The following is a 27,186-nucleotide window of genomic DNA, read 5'->3' on the forward strand; positions in this document are numbered from 1 at the left end:
GCAACAATGGCAACTGCTTTTTGTTGTATCTCATTTAATATTTTTGAAAAAAAAAAATAGTGATTTTTGTTGTTGTTGTGGCAGGCATTTTGCCAAATGCCGCATAAACTACAAAGCTTTTACGCGTATCTCATAGATACGGCTTCCACAGCCAAACCAGCAACAACAACAACAGCAGCAGCAGCAGCAACAAAGCCTTTCACGTCACAACATTCAAAAAGCATTGAATATTCAAGCATTCGCGCATTCGACGCTTTTTCGCACTCAAAATCGCGCGCAGATGTTCAAATGTCCCTACCCCAACCCCTGCCCCTCCGCCACCGCCTCGACCCGTCGCGCCTCGCACACACATGGCCAGAGGCGTGTTGCTGGGCTGCTTAGAGGGGGGATGGGCGCTGGACTGGACTGGACTGGACTGGACTGGATCTGGCATATTCCAAGTTCAAGTTCATTACAGCGCCGCATGAAATCGGAATTTTTTTTGATGAATAACTTTATTTTCCTTAGTATTATTTGCTTTATTTTGTTTTCACCTCTTTTTTTTTTTGATTTGCTCATATGAAAAATTTGTTGTAATTTATGCGCGACATTTTGTGCATTATTTGCACAATTTGCCACAGCGACAGGCAAAGACAGACAGAGGGGGGAAGAGAGGGGGAGAGAGAGAAAGGGAGAGCGAGAGAGAGAGAGAAAGAGAAAGACGTCATGAAAAACTGGGCAAACATTTGTGTTATTTATTTTAATATTATTTAATTTTTTCTGAATAATTCAAACTTTTTCACGAGCTGGCATGTAGAAAATACTTTGGTATTTTTTAAATACTAGCCTGAATGTTATGCTGCTATCTTAAATTAGGTTCGAATTCTTGGTTTCTTTTCCCATCAACTTTTTTTTTAACAACTTTTATTTCAACTCCGAAATTGTCCGCTCTTCTTGTACAAATATTGCAAATTCGTGAGGTTTGAACCATGGTAAAGAAAGAGCGCCAGTTAGATTCAAACTCGAACAGATCCTTTGTTCGCTGCACTTTTATAAAACTCAAGTTGCGTTACGCCCCCTTTAAGCACAACTGGTGAGGTTTGAACCATGGCAAAGTAAAGTCACCAGTTCGATTCGAAATTGGCTTGTAACCTTGCTGAAGTCCAGTGCTCGTGTTTCATTAGCCCTGTTGCAATTCATAAGATTTGAACCATGCTAAAGAAAAAGCACCAGTTCGATCAAAAATCGATCAGATCCTCATCAAATCTCGACTGACTACAGAATATGCGCTAGACTTTTATGAGTTGTATGTCAACTCGTGTTTCGTTACGCCTGCTTTTGCGCGTCGCTCGTTAGGTTTGAACCATGCTAAAGAAAAAGCGCCAGTCCGATTCGAAATTGGCATGCCCGATTGCAGTCCAATCCTGCGACTTTCGCTCCTCTTCTAGTTTAGTTTCAAGTCCAGTCATAATTAACACTATTTGAACTTTGCTTCGGAAGGTTCGCGGTTCAAATCCATTTCAAAATTTCGCCAATTGTCGTTTAGTTTTCGCATTTGTTTTTGCCTGTTTGTGCTTTTCGTCTTTTGCGATTCAATTTCCCCCTGCAGAATGTGCTTTGAGGTTAGGTTGTGTGCGCTGCCCGATAACCTTAGACCCTTGCCCCGACCCCGAAACTGCCCCACCCCCAACCTCGCCCGCTGCTGTCGTGTGTACAAAATATAGAATGGAAATTTGAAATTTTGATGCGACTTGTCGACAACAATTGAACAATTGAATGCTGATGAGGCAGCCGCCAGTCGCTGCCAGAAAGCGGGCCGAGAATTTTCCTCAACATTTTCCTTTTCTTCTTCTAAATTTTTTTTTTTGCAATAATTTTATTTTCACTCGTCTTCGGTTTTATTTATTTATTTCTCCTGCTGTTTGGGCATATGAAAATATTTTGTTATTTCAAATTAAAGAACATTTAATGTGCGCTATATAGTTGCACCACCCCCATCCCCCCATCCGCAGCCCTCGCTGCCCGCTGCCGCCGCTGTCCGGCTCAGTGTGTGTCCTGTGTTGGCTTGTTTTCCGCACTTTTCAGTTGTCCTTTTTTTTTTGGAACAGTATTTTTGTTTATTTTTTGGCACTTTTTGCACTTTTTTCACTTTTCATTTCGCATAGACAAAGGCGGAAGTGTCCAGTGCTCTGTGGGTGAGGGATGAGGGTTGGGCAGGGGCGGGGCTCTTCATTGCTTTCATTTGTAACGGAAATGCTTGTGAAAATATCCCCTTTTGTGTGTGTGCGTGTGTGTGTGTGTCCTGTTCGGCTGCTGTTCTGGGTGTTAATGCGTTGTCTTTGACCGGAAGCGCTGCCACTGTCCGCTGCCGCGCCCCCGCTGTGCGCTTTATGCGCTGCCCCAAGCGCCGCGGGTGGCAAGAGAAAGGCGCGGGCTGCCTTTTAACTGTGTCGGGTGGTGGAGCAGGGGGGGGGGGGGGGGTGGACGACGACAACAACATTTGTATGGAGCACTCCGAGAGCCGCGCGCTTTGTCGCTACCACATTCCACTTGCTAAATAGGCTGCAAATCTCTTGCAGTTGCATTTGCCACAAGAAAACAAAAAAAAGCATCGCTGTCGCCGTCGCCGTCGCTGCTGCTGCTGCTGCTGCCCCTTGAGGAACTCCCAGTGACCGCAGGCCAGCTACATGGCTAGGCTAATGCAGCCCCTGGCGGCCATTTGGCTGCTGTGGGCGCTGCTTGGCGCCGACCTCAGTCCGAGGCGTGGCGTTGCGGCGCGCAGCTGGGATTATCATGGTAAGTTCGCGCACAGATTGACTTTGGCCACGTCAAAAACTCTAAACGAAGCTATGAAATTGTAAGCGAAACAACAATAATACACACACAACATACAACAACACACACACACATACACACACTCATAAGTGTTGGCCATATAGCTTGTTTTTGTATGCAGTTGGCTGCAAAACTGGCTATTTTCTTAAACGAATTTAGCCAATTTTATTTGCTGCACCTTTTTGAAAAATCAATGTAACTTCTTGCCTTTATTGCAGCTCATAAACAATATGTATTTGCTTTTAATGCTTGAAAAGCGCAGCTAGAAATAGGCTTAAAAAGAAACCGAACCCATTAAGTATATAGACTCTTGATCAGGAGATAGATTAAAGATTATGCATTAAATTAGCAAAAACTCATAGAAATCGGACTCTAGATACCGAAGTTAAGACATTTGTAAGCGCTGCAAATTTCATAAAGATCGGACTGTAGATACCGAAGCTAAGCAAGAATGCATTTTGCATGATGTGGCTTCTGGGGAAGAAGCAGCACAGTTAATGCCGTTAATCGTCTATCGATTTCATTGCCTTGCTAAAAAAAAGTGTGACCGTAGCAGCAAGAGCATAATTTGTGCAACTTTTGCAATGCTTGGCAATTGCTTCGGGGAAAACTGCGTGAAAGCAGGCACGAAACCTCCCTAATTAAATACAGCTTTTTTTTTTTTTTAGCTTTTTAGCCATTTTGCATAGACGATTTGGCTGGAAATTTGTTGTATGCAACACTGCTGGCAACACTGTCGCCCATCGATTGCGTTACAATTAATTTCAATCAGCGAATGGCATCCGCATTTAATTGCCGCTCAATTGCAAGCAGAATTGACAACAGCGCATGCAGCTGCACAGATTGGGGCCTGAGCAGGGACCAAGCGCGCACACACACACACACAGACACACACACAGACACACACACACGCAGGCATAGACAATGCTTTATGGCATTCGGTCACACTGTTATCTTTCGTCTCAATCGTGCCCGTCGTGCACAAATCTAGGCTAATTGTTTGTCGCTTTTGTAATAATGATGCCAGCGACCAATTAATTTGCACAAACATCTTAATTTAGAAATAAGAGAAGTAAAGCACACACATACACACACACACACGAGCACTTAAACATGACGTGGGTCACACTTACAAGCTGTGCTTGCACTTGACTTTCTGCTTTTATACTGAACACTCAACCATTACGCAACTGCATTGCTTTCATTGCGTTCGAACTGAAAAATCTTTGAAATTTTAAACCAAAATTATGCCCTTACATCTACTTTATATTTATATGTCGAAGCCAACAGCCTGGTCTTGATTCTAGATATTTTCGATTTTCAAGAGCGAGCTTGGTGTTGTTTATGGTTAATTTGGTTTTCGCAACGTTCAAAATTCACAAAATTAATGCAGCATTCAAGCTCGTTCACACGCCGCAATGTTAAGCCAACGTCAGTAGAACCTTTGCGAATATAGCACAAAAGGGGAACAAACAAATTTAAAGCAATTCTTGAGTAAGTGCAGGAAATATAAGACTTGTGAGAACTACAACTTTTGTCTATGTAAACTTTTGCTTTGATGTTAAAATATAGACAGTAAAACCTTGGCGAATACAGCAGCAAAAGAGAACGTGAAAACAGTGAGAAACGTTAACGTATATAGCACAAAAGAGAAACTAAACAACAAGCAAGAGAATAAATTGACGGCCAACTGAAGCAAACGCATATTTAAAGAAGAATGCATTTGAAATTAAGTAAATAAATTAAAAGAAAATGATGCAATACGGAATGCTTTGCTAATATCAAAATGCAAACAATTTTCACGGACTTGTTATCTAATATGTATTTGCACATGTGCAGCCAGTTGCAATTATGTGCCACTTTATCTAGCTAGATGGAACTCTGTGCTATGTTGGTATTTCCTGATTGTAAATCTATTGTTTAAGCAACTCACTGATGGGGCTCAAAGGAGGGGGGAAGGGGGCGAGCTGCTGCTGGGTGACAAGGGAATTGAGTTAGTTGGTGGTCACGAGTTTGTTCAAAGATGCTTCTCACTTTCTAGGCCTTTGGTCACGGTCAGTGCTAGTGGGAGAGAGAGGTGGAGAGGGAGAGGGAGAGGAAGAGAGAGAGAGAGTGGGGCGAGGAGAGAGTGAGGTAGAGCTTAAAGCGAACAGATTTTGATATTTGATACACGGCAAAGACAATGTTAAAAGACAAAGGTACATAGAAATTAAAACTGTAAACGTGTGTGTGTGTGTGTGTGTGTGTGTGTGCGTGTGTGCGCCTGCAGTTAAATGTATTTACGACAATGTCATCCTTGACTTCATTAAATGGCATGTGTGTGCTGCCGCTTAACTGTGAATGCGCCAGCGTGCATCTGCATCTTTGTATCTGTATCTTTTGCATGTGTATCTGCAGCTGCATTTATGTAACTTTATATGTGACGAGCAGCAGCAGCAACAGCAGCAGCAGCAACGCCAGTCACAAATATAAAACAAACATTTATTTGTTTTTTTTTCTATTTTTATTTATTATTTTTCTTTTTTATATATATTGTTTTTTGTCATTTGTCTTCATGTGGATTTGCAAACGCATGCATTTGAAATGCTGGCAAATGCCCAAACCAATATCTTGGAATTATTCAATTTCGCTTGTCGTTTGTTAAATATCTTCAACATAACAAAGTAAATGTACAAGCTGACCAGTTAACGCCTAAATATAGATTCTTTTTGCACTCATTTCATCTTACATCACTGAGATATCTTGCAAAATGCTAGAGTGTTGGTCTTAAAGCTCCTTAAATGCTTGGGCACATTTTAAAGCTTGCTTTATTTATGAAAGTAAATATATGTATTTTTATAAAATGTGCAAATCTTTGAATAGAATTTAATACCTGCCAGCTTAGCTTCATGTAACCAAATTTAAAAGATTTAAATGCGAGTGCTTAAATACTTAACATTTAAGAAAGTCGTCTCGTATGTGGCCAAGTGGTTGTTTTGCTCTTGAATAAAATCTGAAATTCATAAATCATTGACGGGAAAACTTAGAGAAACTTTCCAAGCCCAGTTTGCAAAACAACAAATTTATTAGTTGCATATTTAGCCAGAGACTAAATCTCGTATTTGGCTAAGCGTATATTGCCTCGCTTTGACTTTTGTGTTTCCTCAAATAATATCCCCAATATTTGCACAGTCAATCAATCAGGCAATCAGCCGGTCAATAAGTCAGTCAGTCAAGTGGTCAATCAGTCTGTCAATCATCCAATTAATCAGTTAGTCAGTGTGTCATTAAGTTAGTTGGTGTGTCAATCAGTTAGTGAATCAGTAAGCTAATAAGTCAGTCAATCAGTTAGTCAACAAGCTGGTTAGTCAATCAGCCCTTTAATCATTCAGTCAGTGAGTCAAGAGGTTAGTCAGTCTGTCAATCATTCAGTTATTCAGAGTGTTATAAGTCAGTCAATCAGTTTGTCAATCAGCCAGTCAATCCTTCAATCAGTAAGTAAATTGGTCAGTCAACCATTCAGTTAATCAGTCATCTAGAGTGCCAATAAGTCAGACAAATAGCAAATCAATCATACAGTCTGACAGTCAATCAGTCAGTTAGTCAATCAGCCCAGCTAACATTCATCCACTGAGTCAAGAGGTCAGTTAGTCAGTCGTATCGTATATTAATTATTCAGAGTATCAATAGGTGAGACAAATAGCCAGTCAATCAGTCAGTCAGTGAGTCAATCTGTCAGTCAATCAAGTTTGAGGGAAGGAACTTCTTTAAGTCACAGGGTATTTGCTAGTCGAACATGCTGTTTGCGGTGGCTTGCAATGTTTTATTTATTTGTTTAACTGATTTGTGGCATTCTGAATATATGTGTGTGTGTGAGTGTGTGTGTGTGTGTGTGTAGTTGTGTGTGTCCACTTTTTCATAATTTATTTTTCTTACTTTGAAATTTTCAGTTTGTTGCTATATTTGTTGTTGTTGTTGTCTTGCTGCCTGCAAAATGTTTATTTTTTATACAATGCAACAGCCGCCGCCCACCGCCCACACGAACACACACACACACCCAAACACACACACACATACAGGCACACAAAATTCTAAAGTTGCAACACAAAAGCTAAAAACTTGAGTTTTCTGGTTGCCCGCGTCAAGCGCTTCCTGAAGAACCCGCAAAAAAAAAGGCGAGCAAGAAAAGAAAAAAGACAAAAAGAACAGAAGCAGCAGACAAAAGCTAAGAAGAAGAAGAGGCAGAGTGGAGGAAGAAGCAGAAGAAGCTGTAGTTGCAGCAGTGCATGGGGAAGGGGGCGGTGAAGTGGTGAGGGGGAAGGGAGAGAGAGGGGGGTGCGGCCAAATGAAATAAACACCGAAATGAGATATGCTATATAAATAAATGATGCGACTACTGTATTGCGAGTGTGTGTGTGTGTGTGAGTGTGTGTGAGTGTGTGTTTGCCTAGCTGCATGCTCATGCGCTGATGTAAGCGCCGCTCAAGTGTGTGTGTGTGTGTGTGTGAACAATTAAAAGCTTGCAACTTGTTAAGCGCATTTCTATTTGCAGTCGCTCGCCTGTGACTGTAAGTGTGACCGTAAGTGTGACTGCGCCTGTTGTAACGGTGAATGCCACAAATTCAGTTAACAGCAGCTTTGTGTGTTTGCCCTTTGTTGTGCCTGTGTGTGTGTGTGTGTGTGTATGTGTTTGTGTGTGTTTGTGTGTGTTTGTTTGTTGTGCGACAGCAAACTGCACATTTCAGGGCCAGGTCCAAGCAACTCGAACCCCGGGAACCCCCCTTGAGCTTCTTGTTTGTGTTGGCTGCATTGTGGCAACAAATTAAAGTGCAACACGTATGTGTGAGTGCGTGTGTGTGTGTGTGTCGGGGTGTGTGTGGCCAGAGCAAAGCTGCAGCTCAAAAAAGTTGATTGCGGCTTCAACTTTAATGGGATTTTGGTCATGTTATTTGGTTGAAATAAAGTTTGCTTGCACTAATGTCCTGATTGACTGATTGAGAGACTGACTGACTGACTGATTGACTGACTGATCGACTGACTCTCTGGCTCGTTGACTGACAGACTGACCGATTGATTGACTGACCGATTGATGATCAGCACACTGCCCGAATCCCAAGAGCTGCTTAAAAAATACGAAGTTTCGGGCCAACTTCCACCCACAACCGTGGAAAATTGGTGAAAATTGGTTGCAGAATTTTATTTTTCATTTGTTTGGCTGCAAACTCATTGTTCAAATTGCAAATACATGTGAGACGTGTTTCAGTTTGTTTTTTGTTGGCGATATCCAATTCACTTGGATGGAAAATGCGAGGCCGGGTCAAAGGTTGCATGTGTGAAAGTTGATTTTTTTTGTTGCCAAGAAAATGTTGATTTAAGCTTTTGCTGCTTTTGGCTCATTGATTATTGAATACCTTTGTAAAAAGATAATTTGAGACGAGGAAAGATTCTGATTTTACAAAATGCATAAAAAAGCGCTATTTAAAATTTGAAGCCAAGCAAAGCCGGGCAATATGCGCTGGCAAATGCCACATGCATAGCTGTATATACTTCGTACTTATGTGATATTTAAAGCAACAGATTTTTTTTTCTTTTTTTTTTTTGATTAGCTTTAATAAATAAATCAGCTGCAAACTTGAGCTTTATTTTGTCTGCTCTTCCCGCCAATACTAGCTGTTTTTTTTCTTTTTTTGTTGCCGTCTGGCCTTAGAACCCTTTTGGACTGCCCAGCGGCTGCTTGGGTAACAGAATACGCGGCAAGTGTATCTAAAGATAGTATCTGCAGCCGAAGTATCTACATATGCGGCCAGATGTATCTGCAGCTCGAAACTGATGTCGTGACGGGTTTCGTGTGTAATTTGATGCTTATGCCATTAACAAAAATGTCAAAATGCCATTGGGCATGCAGCCATGCCCACACCACCCACAAGCCAGCCCCAGGGGCAGGAGTTGGAGGTAGGTGTGTGTGTGTGTGTGTGTGCTGTTGTTGGGGCACAATGTCGTGGCACGTAATTTGCTTTTGCTGAGGCGCGTGCGAAATGTTAAAAGAGCTGAAACTGAAACTGAAATAGCTATAGCAGAAAATCTAGCCAGAGTGAGGGGAAGAGAGTGATGTGCATACCGGGGAGGGGGGTGGGGGGTGTGTGAGTTGATTATAAGAAAGTTTCCAATTTTTTCGCAATGAGATTTGATTTTTGTATTTTGTGCAAAATGTAAAAGTAGAAGGCGAAAAGTCAGCCAGAGCAGGGGCAACTTTTGTTGTATTCTTTTTTATTATTTTTATATATGTATATATATATATACATTTTTTTCCATTTTCCCGCAGACAGCCTCTTGCAACGGCATCTAATGTTTAGCTGATTAAATACGTGACTTCATTCTATTGTTGACAAGTTCATTTTTGTTGCAACGCAGCACGGCTCGGCTTCAGGTCTGCAGTCCATATAAATATAAATAAGTCAACGCTGGGCTCTGCAGGCCGTAGCAAATCGTATAAGATATATGCAAGATATATACAATTTGCAGGCGACAAGATACTTTACTTTAGCTGTCATATTGTGAATGCAAATTTATGCAGCTGTCTCTTTGGCCGTGCAAGGCACACACGCGACTGTCGCTGGGCGGTGGCCAATTTATTTTTTGAATCGATAAATCGCTCAGCTATCGATTAACGATTGAATGCGCACGACTTGGCCTTGATCGCAAGCCTCTGGCCCTGACCAATGCCAATGCTGGCTCAGCTTGCACTCAAGCCATCTTTTGACAGGCAACAGCACTCACTTCACTTCAAGCAACAACGAGACAACACTCTTAACAACTTGTTAATACGCGCAATTAATTGCTTGGCCATAAAAGAGCAGCAACAAGCAGGGCTGTTCCCGGCTAGAATCTGCGCGACTATCGGATGCCCTTAAATTAGCCTTCTGCTAGACACACGCGTCTACTCTATAGAAAACTCTTCTATATTCTCTTATGACTCAGTTGCTTACAGTCCAAACTAAATTATATATGGCTTAAAACGCAAAGATTTCGCTTTTAAAATAGAATATTTTACAATTTCTTGGCTAACTGGAAAGGGTATCCAAAAAGTCAAATATTCTCAAGCTGTGACAACTCCCCAAGAAGCTATATGCCAAGTTTGGTGTAGTTAGCTTCTAAATTCTTCGAGTTATGCTTAAAAAACCACAACTCAAAATCGATACTTATCGATAACATGAAAGTGATGATAGATATCGATAGACGATAAAAACCTCCTTTTGCGTAGGTTTAAGTAGAATATATAACTCGGCTCTTCGTCGTGCTCGACAATCGATACACTTTATCGAATCGCTGTTATCGATAACAACATCGACCTGAAACCTCAAGACTCTATACACGCATTTTCCAACGGTATCTCAGGGTATACAAAACATTGTCTGATATCTGTTTGGCACGCGTATCTGCAACACTTGAAGTTGCCGGTGAGTGCATGCCGTATACCCTGTAAAAGAGCAGAAACTAGGGCATGCTAAAAGCGCAGCCAGTGAGACTGGAGGATTGTCTAAAATGAATATAAAGGAAATGTGCATGAGGCAAAAGCAAAAGTCATATAGAAAACAAAATTGAGTTGTAGAAAATATGTTAGCATAAATATAAATTGGGATTACAGGGCATTTTTCAGTCGTGCATTGGCCGCACTTGCATTCCAACTTGTCTTGGCCTTATGCAAATCGAGGCCCAGCAACGTTAGCGACAACAATGTTGACTTGACTGAGTGACTGACTGACTGACTTGCATGACAAATGACAAGCGCAGCGGGAAGAATGAATTTATGAGCGCAGTGCAGATACCGCATAAAGTATCTCACAGATACGCCGCAGCTAAGCTTGTTGCATGCTAGAAAATAAATTTGCGCTGCGGCGCGTTTCGATTCGTGTTGTTGCAATTGGAATTGGAATTGAAATTGCGATGCGCCACGCAATCGAAATATTCGCATAAACAGTTTAAACAATTCGCGAGCCACTCGAAAAGCACTCGAAAGTGCCAAATTGCAATGTTGCTTGTGGGCGCGTGGGCGTGGCACTTCATATACATATATTTAAATACAAAAGGTACACATGTAATAGACACATAGATATTGCCACATTAAAAGTGCGTCTTCAGCGCAGTTGCTCGGGTATTTTACAGTTACCAGCCGACTAATGTTGACAATTTCCAAAATTATAGGGTATTTGCTGGCAGCTCAAATCGATTTGTAGCGCAAACGCGTTAACTGTTGTCTTTTCTAGGCATTTCTGCAAAAATATTTTAAGTATTTTTCAGTACCTTTTGCCAAATGCCGCTGCCACGCCCCTGGTATGACTTTTGCTGAGTGTGAAGAACTTGGCGAATCGATCACATTCATCTGGCTTGTATTAATGCATTAGTTTTGTGCGCTGATCTGAAATATTTGCGAGTATTTATCAGTTACTTGAGAAGATATATAAGAACACTTCGTTAAGGGTAAAGCCTTTAGCTTTGGTATATGCACTCCTTTCTGGAATGTTTTTGCTGGCAGCTTGACTACATGTGCTGGGTATCTGGCGGTCGTGCACTCCCCGCTAGAGCAATTTTGATTTTTCTTTTTCTATTTTTTGCTTGTTGTTTCTGGGCGAGTTTACTGGGTTACTGCGTGCTGTGTGTGCCGCTCATTGAGGGCTGTGGACGCGGCATGCACGAGTTGATTTGATAGCAGCGATGATGCTGCCAACGCCCCCAACTGCCACACCCGGCACACCAGCCCCCCGCCCCCAACCCCCCTGCAAATACACCATACCAATTGCTAAATTACGCCAAGAATTTTAATCGAGCGTCAACGATAAATGACAGGCAGAGACGACGACGACGACGACGTCGCAGCTGCGCAGAGATCGCTTAAGATGCACAGATAGGCAATCGAGAGTTGGGGCCAGCCCAGTTGCTCAGGAGGAGGGTGGTGGGTGGTTGGGTGGTTGGGTGGTTGGGTGGAAGGGGGCTGGTGGGCAAACGTCTCAGTATGTCATACTATATGTGCATGAACCGTTTTTGCCGTTTCGCAATTGCAATTTGTAATTGCAATTTGAATTGCCGGCCGTTTGGCCGCGACTTGACATCATCGCGTCTGCCGCTGCTGCTGCTGCTGTTGCGGGTTGATGCTAATGCAAATGCTGCTGCTGCTGCAACGCGTGCCAAATGCAAATGCCATGCCCATTCGCATGTGCCATCTTTCATCTCCGGCTGGAATCAAAGCCACAAAAGTGCCGCCGTTTGGCTATAAAATTCTGAATGAATTTCATACAAATTTGTTTGCGTGCAGCCAGTGAGAGGGTTGGGCTTGGATGCACCATGAATGCATTCGAATGGACAAATGAATATGAGTGTCAGTTGCAATTGAATTCGAAATTTGAAACCAAATGTGCAAAAAAGAATAATAAATGCTTCTTCTGGTTTGCTCCAATTGCATTGTGAATACAAATCGCATTCACAAATGCCAGCAATATGCTTATTATGAATATTCATTTGTGATTCATTCGCATTTCAAATTCATTATATTCATTCACATTAGGCGCATTGCCTAGATTCATTTTGAAGATGCGAGTAAATCAGCTGAGGCAGCTGTGACTCAGTGAACAGCTGTCGCCTCTGACTAATGTGACCATGGAGGACAGGCGCAAACCTGCGCTAGTCGCTAGAAAATTGCCCAGAAAAGCGTGCCGCATAAATTATGTCAGCATGTCAAGCAAATAGTTTAATATTGTTAGCGATAATTATGCTAATGTGCATAATAAACTGAACATGGAGGATTTATTCTGGATTTTTCTGGATTTATTAACATTTGGAGAACGTACTCAAGCTAGAAGTACCTAAAGCTAAGCGGAAAAGCTGATGTTAGCCTTTGCCAGACTTTCAAGCCTTACATATATATGTTTGCTTAAAATTATATTATATATATAGACATCTTAAAGATTTGCCTATATATACATATATATATATATTTAGTATAATCCATCTTTAACTAGATACCAAATTTTTTGTCTCTAGCTGAGATAATAGCCAAGTTCGGCTAGGTTTGTAGCTTTATATATAGAAAAAGATACCAAGATCTTAACTTTAAAAAAAAAAATGATTGCCGTAAAGAAAAGAAATGCAAATAGTTGAGACCAAACGAAGTCGGGCCAAAGCGATTCGAGTGCTATGTAGAAATTTCTATTTAACAAATATATATGTTTATTAATAGAGCTTATGGAAGAGTTTATAGTTCAACTGCTATCAAATTCCTATTCCAATTAACTAAGCAAATAGGCGCCTGGCAACGCGAGCGAAGATAAATGACTGCAGCATGACTAATGCAGCAGCTTACTCAGGGCCTACTCGGCGCTTAAACTGGGCAGGGAATCATTTAAATTAGCTTAAAAAGAGAAAAAAAAAAAAAGAAGCTGATAAGACAAGCGAGTTGCAGTTGTATTTGTTGCAGCTACAGAGCCTCGAGCTAAATGCTGTGCATGCTCACTGACTTCATATTCGTATTCGTATTCAGATTCAGATTCATATTCATAGTACTCAGGCCCGTTGGGTCATTGTCATGACGACATTGGCTGAGATCATTTTAACGTACCACTTGCCCGATTGCAGTCCACAAAAATGTATTCATGAATATTGCATCATAGCTGACATATGAATCATTTCAAGCTGGCTGCTGCTGCATTTGAATGTGGCCCGAACGGGTGAGGGAGGCTGTTGTCTCTTTGGCTGGCATACTGTGTGAGTCGGGCCATACACGCTGCAAAAAAAACGAGTAGAAAGACGGGCAAAGTTCTTGCCTCTCAAAACAAGCTAAATGTTCTTAAATTAAGTACAATTCGTGCTTCATTTCAGTTGAGCTCGAAATGCGCTTAAAATTTGGTGTAAAAAGCAGGCGAATGGAGCAAAAGCTATTTTAAGTTATTTAAAGAAATTTTAGTTTGTTTCAAGTTTCAACTGACTTAAAGCAAGTTTGTCTGTGCTTGAACGTTGCTGTCAGGCAAAAGCGATCAAAGTTGCTCAAATCATTTCTCATTTCTCAACGACCGCGTTTAAGCTAGAGCTTGTCTTAAGCTATTTCGCACGTGAATTAAGAATTTTATGCTTGAAGCCAGCTCGGTTGAAGCGTACTTTTAAGATGGAACATACTTGATTCAAGTTGTTTTTAAATCTTCGTGCTTAAACTTAAAATAAGTTTAGGAATTCAGCTAGCCGAAGATTTGATACCCTTTGCCGTACGGCCTTGCAGAAGACTGAAGCTCGCTGCTGAAATTTTCTTGAGAAACAGATTATTTTGCCAGACTCATCTTTTGACCGATTTGGCCTATAGTTCTATATAATATAGTTTAGCTGGTATGGGATATAGATAGCTTGATTAACAAGGAAGTATGCCATACAAGAAGCTACTTTTCGACAGATCATTCCTATGGCAGCCCTATGATATAGTGGTTCGATCCGGCTCCAATCCGGCTTCGACATATGCCTACAAGAGAAAGACGGATCTATGGCATAGTTTCCAGTCGTTAGGCTTTATCAACTCGGCAAATGCAGAGTAGAAGATGTATGCTCTATGCGCTCGGAGATGTCTCCTGCTATGCGTGACACGTTTCACCACAAAAGCCATTGTACCCTCTGGAAGAGTATACAAATCGAGCATTGTGCCCGGCTGTTTCTCTCGGTGTATGTCAGGCGGCAGTTGGCAATAGAAATTTGCGGTCGAAAGGCCCAACAAATATTTGGCCACAAATTGTTATTATGATTGTTGTTGCTGTTGTTGTTGTTGTTGTTGTTGTTGTTGTTGTTGTTGTTGTTGTTGTTGTTGTTGGCATTGCGTGCAGCGCGCGTCATTCGCGATGATTAATGACAATTTTCCGGACGTAGCCGTGTCCATGTCCGTGTGATTCTGATTGTTCAGCCTTCTCACTTCCACAGGCTATCTTCCGCTCTTCCCCCTCTCTCTATCTCTCTCTGACTCTCTTCTGGCTGTCTGTCCGTGCTGCTATCTTTTTGGACGTCTCTGTGGCCGATAACATTTAATTGCTCTGCGATATATCACAAGATAGCGCAACAAATGAGCGTGCTATGGCCAATTGCAGGAGGGAAGGGGTGAAAGCGTGGGGGAGGGGGAGGGGTGCTTTTGGGATGGTTTATTTGGGCTTAAGACTCAAAATTAAATAAAATACATAAAGATGAGCATATATGTGGCATAGTATATATACCATATAAAGTATATCAATATTTGCATTGCTGCACTTCTTTCTTTTTTTTTTGCAGCAGCTTTAAAAGAAACAAAATGCGACGGTGCTTGACTAGCAGTTACCCTGTACGGGCTCACATTATGGTATTTGCTTTTGTGACTTACTAAAAGGTGAAATATTCCAGAGGGGACAGTCTTTATATTTAATTTGGCGTCTTTAGCTCTTGTAAGCTTCACGATTTGCTCAAGAAAACCCAATTTTGAGAACGATATTTATCGATTTTATGTTAAGCTATCGATTATTCTCAATATAGTTGATCTTCCCGGCCAATTGAGCAAGCTAAGCTCCAAGTTTTAAGTCTTTTCGAGTCTCTAGCTCTTATATTAACCGACATCGATCGCGTTTATTCCTAACATTTACATACATTGACTCTCGCAGCTATCTTGTCCCTTTTACCCCATTTGCGTTGGGCACAGGGTATCAATATATCATGCTCGCCCGCAAATTGATAAGTAATACAGATAGAGCCTTGCGCTTGGATAGCTACATGCATATACTTAAATATACATTAAATATGGATCGGACTTTAAGCACCGAGCTGTGCTTTAGTCCATATACAATTGAGCTAGGGTATACAAAATCACGCATACGCCGCGTTTGCCAAACCAAACTGCACACACCTAGCGCAAAGGCTGTGTGTGTGAGTGTGTGTGTGTGTGTGTGGCTGAGTTTATTTGTGCGCGCACATTTGGCCAATTCCAGAGCACACGGCATTAATTGTGGTTGTCGTTGGCCGCTGCCGCCGGTTGCTGCCGCTGGTTTTGCTGGTTTTAGGGGCAACCGCAAAAGTATTTAAGAAAGTTGGCAAGAAAATGGTAACTTGGGCTGGCTTGTTGGTGCCAGGCACACGCTGACACTTTTACCTTTTGCCAATGCAACGTAGCAGGGGGGGGGGGGGGCGTGTCTGTCGACAGAGCGGGGCGACGACAACAGCAACAAGAAGCAGAAGAAGAAGAAACGATTTGCAGTTGCAGGCGACGACAATTCTTTTGTTTTACGTGGGCAGCAATCGAGCAGCAAATAACAATTATTTGCCTTGCGGTTAGCTGCAACTGGACTGTTGTCTCTGCGGCTCAGGCTCTGTCTGTCTGGCTGGCTGGCGGCTTGAAGGGGAGGCGGGAAGGCGGGGGGCGGGGGCCGGTTAGACCTGGCCACAATGATAAATTTATTTAATTTGCCATAAATTGCTCAAGTAACTAAGACGACGCACGCAATGTCGTGGCAGCAACAGCTCCAACCACTACACAACCACAACACACACACACACACACACACACACACACACACACACACACACACACGCACACACACACACACACACACACACACACACACACACACACACACACACACACAGCTAGGGCACGCTTTGGACAGGCAAAAGTTTTTTGTTCTATGCAAAACAAGGCACAGAAATTAACGTTTGTCACATTGCGCAGGGAATGCGACAAATCAGTGGCAACAACTTGCTAACTTTCCGAGGGGGGTTGGGCGATACGACTCATAATTGGGTGGCTAGGGGGGGGGGGGGGGGGGGGGGGGTGGCAGGCAGCCCAGAAGCAGTCAGTCAGACAGAAAGACAGACAGACAGTATGTCTTCACACACACGCACGCACACACACACACACACGCGAGCGTCAAAGAATTTCATCGATTTTGTTGTGGCAGACGAGTCGAAAGCCCAAAACAGAAGACACAGCAAAAGTCGCAGAGTATGCCCGACTAGCGGATATACCCTATATACGAATTTTCGTATATGTCTCATTTTTATATTTGCTCTGCTCTCAAATTAACTACTTTCTGTGCTTTTTGGTTACGTTTATGATTCAGCTGAAGATTCAAAGCCGAAGATTTGATCTAGGAGATTCGAGCTCGGGTATTCGAAACCGTCTATTCGAACTCGGGTATTCGAGCTCGGGTATTCGAACTCGGGTGTCTGAACCAGGGCATGTGAACTAGGGGGCTTGCGGTCAGATATTTTGATCCGAGAACTCGAAAGTTAGATCGAAAGGAAGCGAAACCGGGGATTCGAGCTCAGGGATTCTAAGCCGGGAATTCGAATTCGTGGAATCGAGCTTTGGGATTCGCGTTTGGGGACTTGAACCCGAAGGAACCCCGGAGATTCCAGTCTGAGCGTCAGGAGCTTGAATCCGAAGATACAAAACCGTAAATTCGAATTCTGATTATTGAGAGCATACAAGCTATCTACCATACCTGGGCTATTCCCTACCATGGTCTGCGCCTCAGTTAATACGAGGCACACATACCCTGCAGGAAAATTCGAAGCCTTTTGCCTGGTTCTCTGCATGAGAGAATCTCTGCCAAGTATCTGTATAGATTAATGTATATATATGCTTTAAATGTTACCTCTGAGTGTTAACATTGCCACAAGCACATAATGCCCAGTGGCAACGCTTTGCTGATGACAGGGTATCTGCTTTAAGCTTTGGAGTTGTGGAATTTGGCCAACAAGTTGGCAGTTGCCACTAATATCGACGCTGGCTTACAAGTATTTATGCAATTTTTACATTGTGTGCTTAATGCCTATGTCCTTTGCTACTATGCGACCTGCCCAGCCCCCGCCTCAGCCCGGACAGTGCGCCCCTGCGCAAACAGCGCCACATGCAAAGGGGCACTTAAAACTGCAGACGCCACATAATTGTCGCCCCTGCAGCTGCAACACACACACACACACACACACACACACCGAGACACAACTGACAACTGTCGCAGCAGCTGCTGCTGCTACTTTTTGACACGGTTACCATCCCTCCCCCCTCCCCTACCTGTGTGTGTGTGTGTGGCACGGCGCATCAACAGTCGCTGCAACCAGGCCAAACTTTTGGCCCCGAATGCCCGCCGGCTAATGACTCATTAAATAACGCGCTTGCGGCTGCAACCGCCTACAAGGGGCATGGTCTGCTTACAGCGCACACCTACACACACGGAGCACTGTGTGTGTGCATATTCATGAGCTAAGCGACGTGAGGAGCTTCGTGTTAAGCTGCCATTTTGACGTTGCCTGCCAGTGTTTACACAGCAAAAAACCAGAGAAAGGGAAGGAGAAAGAGTAAGGCGGAGACAATGGGCGAGGGAGGGGGTGCGGTAGAACGAGTGCACTTGAATGACAATGAGTATGAGCATGAGTATAATTATGAATATGAATATGACAATCAATCAAGCGAGCGTCAGTCGAACTCGGCTTGAAATTCGTTTGCTTAAACCAAGCAAAGACGACGAAGATGAAGACGAAGACGAAGACGACGAACGACAGTCACGACAGCAGACACTTGACATGAATCCTGTGGCGAGTGGCAAGTGGCAAGCATAAAATACTTGCCACATTGGTTTCGTCTTCATTTCGAGCTGATTTTAAATTATGAATTTAACTACTCATTTGCCAAAATGAGTGATTCCATTTTGTTCTCAGTACTCGTTAGTATTTATGACTGAATACGCATAAAGTACTCATGCGTTTATTCAATTTATTCACAGTACTTACAATTATTCGATTATAAATGAATTCTTGATAACAAAATTTGCGAATTTCGCTGTTTTGGTCAACGGTTAGATCCAGCTTGCTGTCTTTTGTTGGTTCGATTCGTCAACCTGGCTTTTCACATCCATGAATGAAGCCTTATCTTTAATCTAACATTGTCGTATATATTTTCAAAACTTGAATAACAGATTCTTGTTAATGATATATTTAATTGCAGTTAGAACCAGCTTGCTGCCTTTTGCAGGTTCGATTTGTCAACCTGCCTAGACTTTAATTCAATTCCTTAACCCTCAAATAGTTTTCAAACCTTTAGAAGACATCCTCTTTTGCAACTATGCAACACTTAATATTATTCCTCGAGCTGCGTAATCGTATATAGTTTGTTTTATTTATAAAATTAATTTCAATTAAGTACATTTTAGAAAAGGTTTCAATTTATTTCACTTAGCCACAGCACACGCTGCATTTGCATCTGTTAAGAGCTCAGAAACCATAGTTTTGGGCCTGTGGGGAAATTATGAGGCAATAGTGCGGGGGTTTTTTTGATGAGGGGCTGATTGAGAAAGGGGAAGGACGGAAGTGGGAAAGTGGGAGCTAATGCTGTCGGTCTGTTCAATTTCCGATGAACGTTCGGAATATGCTGTAATTACTCACACGGGCATCAAGATACTCGAGCAGACGTCGCACAAATACATTTACATGCGAATTTTAGCTTTTTACAATTTACCGTTACATTAACAGCTAACATTTACGGTTCATTTACAGTTATAGCTGCGACTTCTTGTTGCGCAACAAAAATGTTGCGTATACGCGGCGTGCAACGCACGGAAATCGATTATAGACCTGACGCCTTATATCGCTTATATCGCTTATAGTTTTTTGCTTAATTAAAGCAACATTTCGTGGTGTGGGACGGCACGGAACGGAGCGGGGGCGGGGCGAGTCGGAGCGGGGGGCGGGGTTGACTAATAACTCATTTGCATGGCTCGACAAAACTTGTCAGTTGGCGTGGCCGACTTTAAATGTCGTTAGAAGACGCGCAAAGCGTGCTTTAAAGCGCGTCAAGGACTTTTTCTATGCCCTGCCGGGTGAAATGAGGAGTTTGGTGGTGGGGGGAGGGGGGGTCGGTTGCGTCAATTGTGTGCACTTTGCGGCAAATAAGTGAGTTAATGAGTCGATCAGCGCAGACTGAAAGCACGGCAAAGTGGTTGAGTGGGGGAGCTGCGCTAACGAGCAATAATCAAATCAAAATACTTTTTATTATTACCAAATGACAACAACAGCAACAACAACAACAACAACAACAACAAGTACAACAAATTGTTAAGCTGCTAAAAAACGCTTTTAAACGACAGCAACAACAATTCACACACACACACACACACTGTCGATTCTGATGTCAATGTTGATGTGACTACTACAAGCATTCTTTTAAATACCCTGTAAATATTTCACTGGTAAAAACAACGTGCAGCTTAATAAGTTGTCACAGATTATAAAAAAAATAATATAAAATATTTTATAATTGACAATAAGTTGAAAAAGTCATACAAATGTTTTATCACTCATTTTCCACTGTGGCAGGTGGAATTCTATAAAACTTCATATAAGCGTTAGTCAATCAGAGGATCAGGACATGTTATTCGTCAAGACTTCATATTGGAGCCAATCAGTCAGTCAATCAGTGAGTCTGGACAAGCATACAAAAGCTTTTCACTAATTTTCCACTCTGATTGATGAAATCAAAATTCCACTTTGGCGTGAATCGAACAATTCAGCTGTGCTTTCAAGTCAATCAGACAGTTAGTCAATCAAACAGTCAGTCAGTCAATCAGAGAGTCAATCAGTCAGACAGTCAGCCTATCAATTAGTCAATCAGTGAGTCAGGACAAAGATTTTATATATAGTTAATCAAGATGTATAAGATGCTAGAAGAATTGTTTTACAGGGTAGCTCACGAGTCGTTACATTTATATATGTATAATTTTTTTCGCTGTGTATTGTGTTTGTCTACCCATTCAAATGGGGTTAAGTGGGTATAACGGTTCAGTGCAAATGTAGATAAAAGGCAAGGGGATAGAAACGAGAAGAGACGCCATGAAATATATATATATATATTCCTGATCTTGACGACGAGCTGAGTTGATCTGGAAATCTATAAGAGGCTAAAGAAGAAGCACAGCTGTTGTATGTCTTTGTGTGATTTGAGGGTATTTGCTAGTCGGGCATTCATATGTGATGTCTTGTTTTTTTTTCATTTTGTAACACTCGATGCCGCAAAGTGAAAATGTTGCTAGCACGCCCCCCTTGCTCACCCGCCCGCCCCCCCTTTTCTCCTGTCAGCTGCAGATAGCCCGCAAGCTTTACTAGCGTAGCCCATAAGACCGTAACCCCAACATCCAGACAGCCAGACCGCCAGACAGCCAGACATCCCGGCAGCCGGGTAACCGTGCATCCAGGCATACATGACTCGCCGCACCACCCGCCCCCCGCACCGCCCCTCACAGCAGCAGGGGCAGCGGCAACTCGTGCCGCACTCAACTTTGTTTGTTTGCGGTTTTGGCTTCTGCGCTTTTGCGTTTTCCATGCGCCGCGTATCAATTATCGTCTCGAATTTAGTGCCTGCAAGCGTGTGTCTGTCTTTTTGTTGTACTTTTCTTTATTTTCGTTGCATACTTGCAGGCGGCGCGTTTTAAGTTCAAGTGCAAATGAGTGCAGGAGCTGGCAACGAGCTGCTGGTCATTCATTCACTCATTCATGCATTCGAAACACTCGCATGCACTCAATTCATTCACGCTGTGCGCTGCTGTGCGCCTGCTGACACGGCTCTCATTTCAGCAGAAAGAGAGACAGAGCGAGAGAGTGAGGGCGAAAGAGAGAGAGAGAGAGAGAGTGTGGAAGAGAGAAACTGAGGAAAGCAGCGAGAGAAATTCCACACGGCCATTTGACACTTGAACCAGTTGTTGTGGCTGCTGCCCCTGTGTGTGTGTGTGTGTGTGTGTGGGTGTGGGTCTGTCTTGCAAAAGTTACTGCAACTGTGATTTGAATGCGTCTGCTGCCAATTGCTGTTTGCCTGTTGCTTCTCGCCCAATTTGTGAGATGTTTTTTTTTTCCCTTTGCCTTTTCATCTTGTTTTATTTTATATTATTTTTTATTTATATTTTGTGTGTGTGTGTTTTTTTTTTTCTCTGTTTTTGGGTGGGTTTCGGGCGGATTATAAATGCTGCACGTAATTTGTTTACCTGTGTCCTGAGCATCAAACGAGCCGGCAAATGGCTTACCAGCTGCCCCCCGCCCCACACCACGCCTCTTTTCTCTGTCTGAGGCTAGCACATAATTGGAAGCCTTTCTTTAAAATACCCCGTCCGCATGGCCACAACAAAAGCGGCTAGCATACAATTGGGCATTTGGTATGTAACAGGCGAACGTATCTGCACCCAGAGCTTTCTATGTGAAGTGTATCTATGTCTTTAGATAGTTAGATGGATGGATGGATATCATTAAGTAGATAGATAGATAGATCAATAGGTTGGTAGATAGATATATTGGTAGATTCATATATAGATAGATGAATGGATATATAGATAGATAGATAGATTGATTGATTGTTTGATAAATAGATAAATAAATAGATTGGTATATAGATAGTTGGATCGATAGATAGATAGATAGATAGATAGATGGATAGATAGATAGATAGATATATGGATAGATTGATAGATTGATAGATAGTAGATAGATAAAGATATGGGTAGAGGCTCTATAGATAAATAGATAGAGAGAAAAATAGATAGATAGATAGATAGATAGATGGATTAATAAATGGATAAATATATAGACGGATAGATAGATAGTCTCTCTATATCTATAATATCTATAATCAAAGATATACCCAAGCATATATAAGTTCATCTTTCAGTTCGTCTATCTATCCGTTAATCTATTTATTTGTAATACCTTGTTGCTCATTTAACTATTGATGTCGTTAATTTATGCCTCTCTCCAACTCTTAATACATTATGCATAGATCCATATTTATATATAAGGAAATTTATCTATTTAGATAGAGATATTGTGAATGAATGCATCAGATTATAGATAATATGCATGGTTTTGTCAAGCTGAACCATCTGAACAATTCACATCTAGTTAAGTATCTCGAGGGTTAGCTAAGCGCAGGGTATTTCGCAGTCGAGCGCTCTGGCCCACAAGCAGCTCCTGTTGCCTGTTCTTTTGGCTTTTTGCCATATTTTTTGTTTGTTTGTTGGGTTTGATGAGTTTGGCAGCCAAATCCGGCAGCTGCCATATGTTGGCCATTATTGAATCTTTAATGTCAATAAGCAAAAGCTTTGTTGCTTCTCTCTGTCTGCACCTTTGTGCCTGCCACTTGCCACTTGCCACCTGCCACCTGCCACCTGCCACCTGCCATATGCCACTTGCCATTTGCCACATGGCGCTTGCCACGCCTCTCGCCGCTATTGCTTGGTCTGCAAATTGAGTTGCATGCTTTGAGGCGCAAACGGAATTGTCAAAGCGCATTCTCCCGACCGGTCTGGTAGGCGTGGCAGGGCGCGGGGGCGTGCCAATTGCGCCATAGACAAACTTGGCAATAATAATAAGAAAACGCTATTGCCAGCTTCGTGTTGCAAATTGCAAGCAGCAAAGCAAGCAACAAAACTTTACCGATTTGTGAGCGCCCAAAAAGTAGTTAAAGTTGGCGCTGCAGTTAACCACGACGACGACGACGACAATTGTTGATTTATGGCGGCCAATGGCCCCAATGAACCCTTAAAAAACTGAAGAAAAGAAAAAACGAACAGTAAATCGCATCAAGCCTAAATCCGCAAGCCTCACCTGAAGCCAGCTGAAGGCATTTGCATTAATTGAATGCGCCAAGGCAATCAGATGGTAAAAAGCAACAGAAGCACAAGCAAAAGTAAACATTTCCCAAACAAATACACAAATATGTTAAGCCAAAAAGCAAAGTAGAGTGCGCTGCCTGGCCAGCAGATGCCCTACAGTCAGCGCCAGGCTGGCATTGCACGCACTCGAATCCTCTTCTAGGCATACGCACAGCAGCTGTGCTTCTTCTTTTCTTTGTCCTTTTTAAATGTGTTCGGTATCTGGAGTCCGATCTTCGCGCAAGGTTGTAGCTTTAAAAAAAAATAAATATTTTCCCAAATATACAGTCAAAGGGGGAGGGTATTCAAAAAGTGAAATATTGCCAGTCTGCGTTGACTCTACGAGAAGCTATATGCCAAGTTTGGTGTAGCTAGCCTTTAAAATCTTCGAGTTATGCTTAAGCAATCAAGTCTCCAAATCGATATTTATCGATATGATGAAAATGGGAGCAGATATTGAAACCAAATACAAGTCTCCGACTCTTATATAAGTTATGAAGATGATGTGACAGCTACTCTTTTCACATAGATCAGGAATATATATATATATATATATATATATATATATGCTCTATAGGCTGGGCTATGTCAACTTCGATGTCTTCTGCGATAATCTGTTTGCCAAAGCCAATCATAGCTAGGCAAGGCCATACAAGTGAATGCATTTAAAGTAGAATTCAGTTGAAAACCCTCAACCTATTTCTATCAACCCCAAAGGCAGCTATAAGATGAAATATACTTGATTATACTTGATTATATATATTATATATACTTCATGTCAACTTTGGTGACTCTTGCTCTTAAAACCAAAAGGATTTGCTCAGCAATTCGACTTTAATCGATTGCTTGGAAACGGGGAAAGTTATCGATTATCGGATTATCGTACTGCGCGGGCACGAGGAGAACCTTAGTTCAATTTCAAGTTTCTAACTCTTATAGTATCTGAGAACGGACGGACAGACAGAGGGGCACTCGGCTTTCGATGCTGATCAAGAATATATATACTTTATGTGTTCGGCGAAGCTCTCTTCTGCCTGTTACATACATTTGCACAAAAACATGATGTGCTTTTTCCCTTAGAAACTAGCTAGGCTTCAACTTACCCTGTAAATATTGAAGTAAAATAGATAAGGCCCAGATCCATGTCCAGCTTGTGATCAGTTAAAATACTTCATTTAACTAGGCTCAATTTAAAGCTATAAATAGCTTTGATTTAGACAGATTTTTAAATGCCTCCCCTTAAAGTATGCAATGGATATTTAAACCTTCAATTTGGACTATTTTCTATTGCCTTTGACATTTTGCTGTGGACCAAGTATCTGTTGCAAATTAAATGCCCGCTAATTGTTGCTATAATCTGCAAATTATATATACCTACATATATATATATATATATATATATATATATATATATATATATATATATATATATTTTCTGTTATTTTCTTGGCTTGAGGCAGCTGGAGCTGGAAAATACTGAAAGCTGGCTCTGATTACACTTGAGCCAAGTGACACGCCCCCAGTTTTTGGCGTGCGCCTCTTGTCTTTGCTTTTAATTAGCCGCTGCTCTCTGTTGTTACACAGCCCCCTCCCCCCCTCCAGCCACCCGCCAACTCTCCAACCACCCTTGAACTCCTTCTGTGTGAGTTTTTTTTGTCGCCTCCGTCCTTTGGCTAAACTCGCTCTCTTGTAATCAAATCCGCGTTGCTTGCCACTTTGTGTTGCAAAGGCAACAACAGGCGGCAGAAGATGAATGAAAAGTGTGAAAAATATTTGTGAAAATGCTTAAGTTGACTGGAATTTAAGGCGGCGTCCTGTCCAACAACAACAGCAGTAGGCGGGGCAGGCACACAGCAAAAAATACAAATAAAAAAAAAGGGTTCAAAAAGGCAAAAGCATGCACAGGAAACTGTGGCTAACGATGCTTTAGCAGAGCTGTAGCCGGAGCTGGAGGTGTGGCATGGTCGCTGTGTCAGTGCGAGTAGGTTGTCAGGCTTATCAACTTATCAACACACAACACTCAGACAAACACACACACACACACACACACGCAGCGAAAGACAGACACCTAACAAACTTTTGCTTTCAAGTTGGCAACTGACAAATTTGACGAAAAAGTGGGAAATGCTTGTTAAACTGCATCCGGTTGAGGGCTAATTGCACCATTGCCAATCCAAAAATATATATTTCCAAAATATACCCATATATTTGCCACATAAAAGTTCTGTGCCGTCTAATACCCTGCAATTTGGTTGCAGCAAACCAAAAATTGTGCTATTCCAATTTATTTAGTAAGATCGTTTTTTTATAAAAAATAAGTGTGTATATACGAAATTTGGTATACCCAACCTCCATATTCTCTGAGTTCAATGGGTTTCAAAGACATCCGAAAACAGCTGTGCGGACGAACAAGAAATAAAGTATGCTTCAGTCACAGATAAAATTAAGCCCACATACCAATTTTGACAGAAATCGGACTTATAGTATCTGAGTTACATGTGTGTGGTTGCAAAACTCGAGAACCGTTCTGCGGATTACTAAAATATTGAGTATGCTTCAGCAACAGATAAAAAGGAGCCCACATACCAAATTTCACAGCAATCAGACTTATAATCCTCGAGTTCGATGGGTTGGCTCAAAAAGCTAAAGTCCACAGATCTTATCGACTGTGTTATGCAACAGCACAAATCGTGTGCTAAACTTTTGTTGTTCATTCACTCCTATTTACAGGGTATATACATGTATGTATGCATAAATCTTAACTCGAATACCTCTCTTATGCCCCTTGCAGATTGCAGTGCCAGCGAATATAGATGCCGCAATGGACAGTGCATTGAGGCCAGCAAGCTTTGCGACTATGTCAAGGATTGTCCCGATGGCGAGGATGAGGGCGAAGAATGCCGTAAGTTGTTGACTGAGAACAGATCTATTAAATGCCAAAAACCCTACACACACCACACACACACACACACACCCTAGACACACATATATGTACGTATATATTTTTGGTAGACGTTAGCCCAAAGTATTTTGGATACGTCTATGCGTTAACACTAAGTTTGACTAAGATGTTTAGCTGTAAGCCATTTAGATAGTCGATAATCGATAACCGCTACCGATTGCCGATAACCGGCAACCGGTCGTAGCCATTGTAATCTTCCCGTTTTAGCCTACGTTTGCTTACGGTAACTGTCCCCATATGCCACACCAATTAACCACAGTTATTAACCACTAACCACTAACCAAATTATTTTTACTCTCTCCGCTTTCTCTCTCTCTCTCTCTCTCTCTCTCTCTCTCTCACTACCGCCCGCCCGCCCGCTCGCGAATGGGTGCAACAACTAACACATAAATAAATTTAAAAAAAAAAACCCCATTATACGCCCAACGTTACTAACGCCCACATCAGCCGCCGCCTGCAGCGGCATGGAGTATCAATGTCGCGATGGCACCCGCTGCATCAGCGTCAGCCAGCAATGCGATGGCCACGCCGATTGCAACGATGCCGATGACGAGGAGCACTGCGATGGAAGTGAGTATCAATCATTTCCGGACGACGACCAATCAATCAATCAATCAATTCATCAAAACAAAAATAATGCATACATTTGCTTGGCACACAGATTCCAAAAGTTAAAGTCTTTTGTCCAAACTATTCACTCGCTCTGGCTCGCACTCTGTCTGTCTCTGCTACTGTCAATCACATTTGATTGAAGCAGTT

At 42.1% G+C, this 27,186-nt stretch overlaps 1 protein-coding gene across 3 annotated transcripts in view; it reads left to right on the forward strand.

Annotated features, from left to right (window-relative positions):
* Window positions 1-27,186, forward strand: part of LOC115768668 (basement membrane-specific heparan sulfate proteoglycan core protein) — a 129,265-nt gene that overhangs the window by 60,556 nt on the left and 41,523 nt on the right. For 2 of the 3 annotated variants that reach the window (XM_030713348.1, XM_030713349.1), the window contains exon 8: window positions 26,257-26,367. In XM_030713348.1, coding sequence (XP_030569208.1) covers window positions 26,257-26,367 — 111 coding nt within the window. Of the gene's footprint in view, window positions 1-26,256; window positions 26,368-26,969; window positions 26,998-27,186 lie in introns of those variants that run through there. The other variant, XM_030713350.1, reaches the window with a different exon arrangement.

This window comes from Drosophila novamexicana, unplaced genomic scaffold (genome assembly GCF_003285875.2).
Source record: "Drosophila novamexicana strain 15010-1031.04,08,12 unplaced genomic scaffold, DnovRS2.1 tig00001917-arrow-arrow-pilon, whole genome shotgun sequence".
NCBI classification, from domain to species: Eukaryota; Metazoa; Arthropoda; class Insecta; order Diptera; family Drosophilidae; genus Drosophila; species Drosophila novamexicana.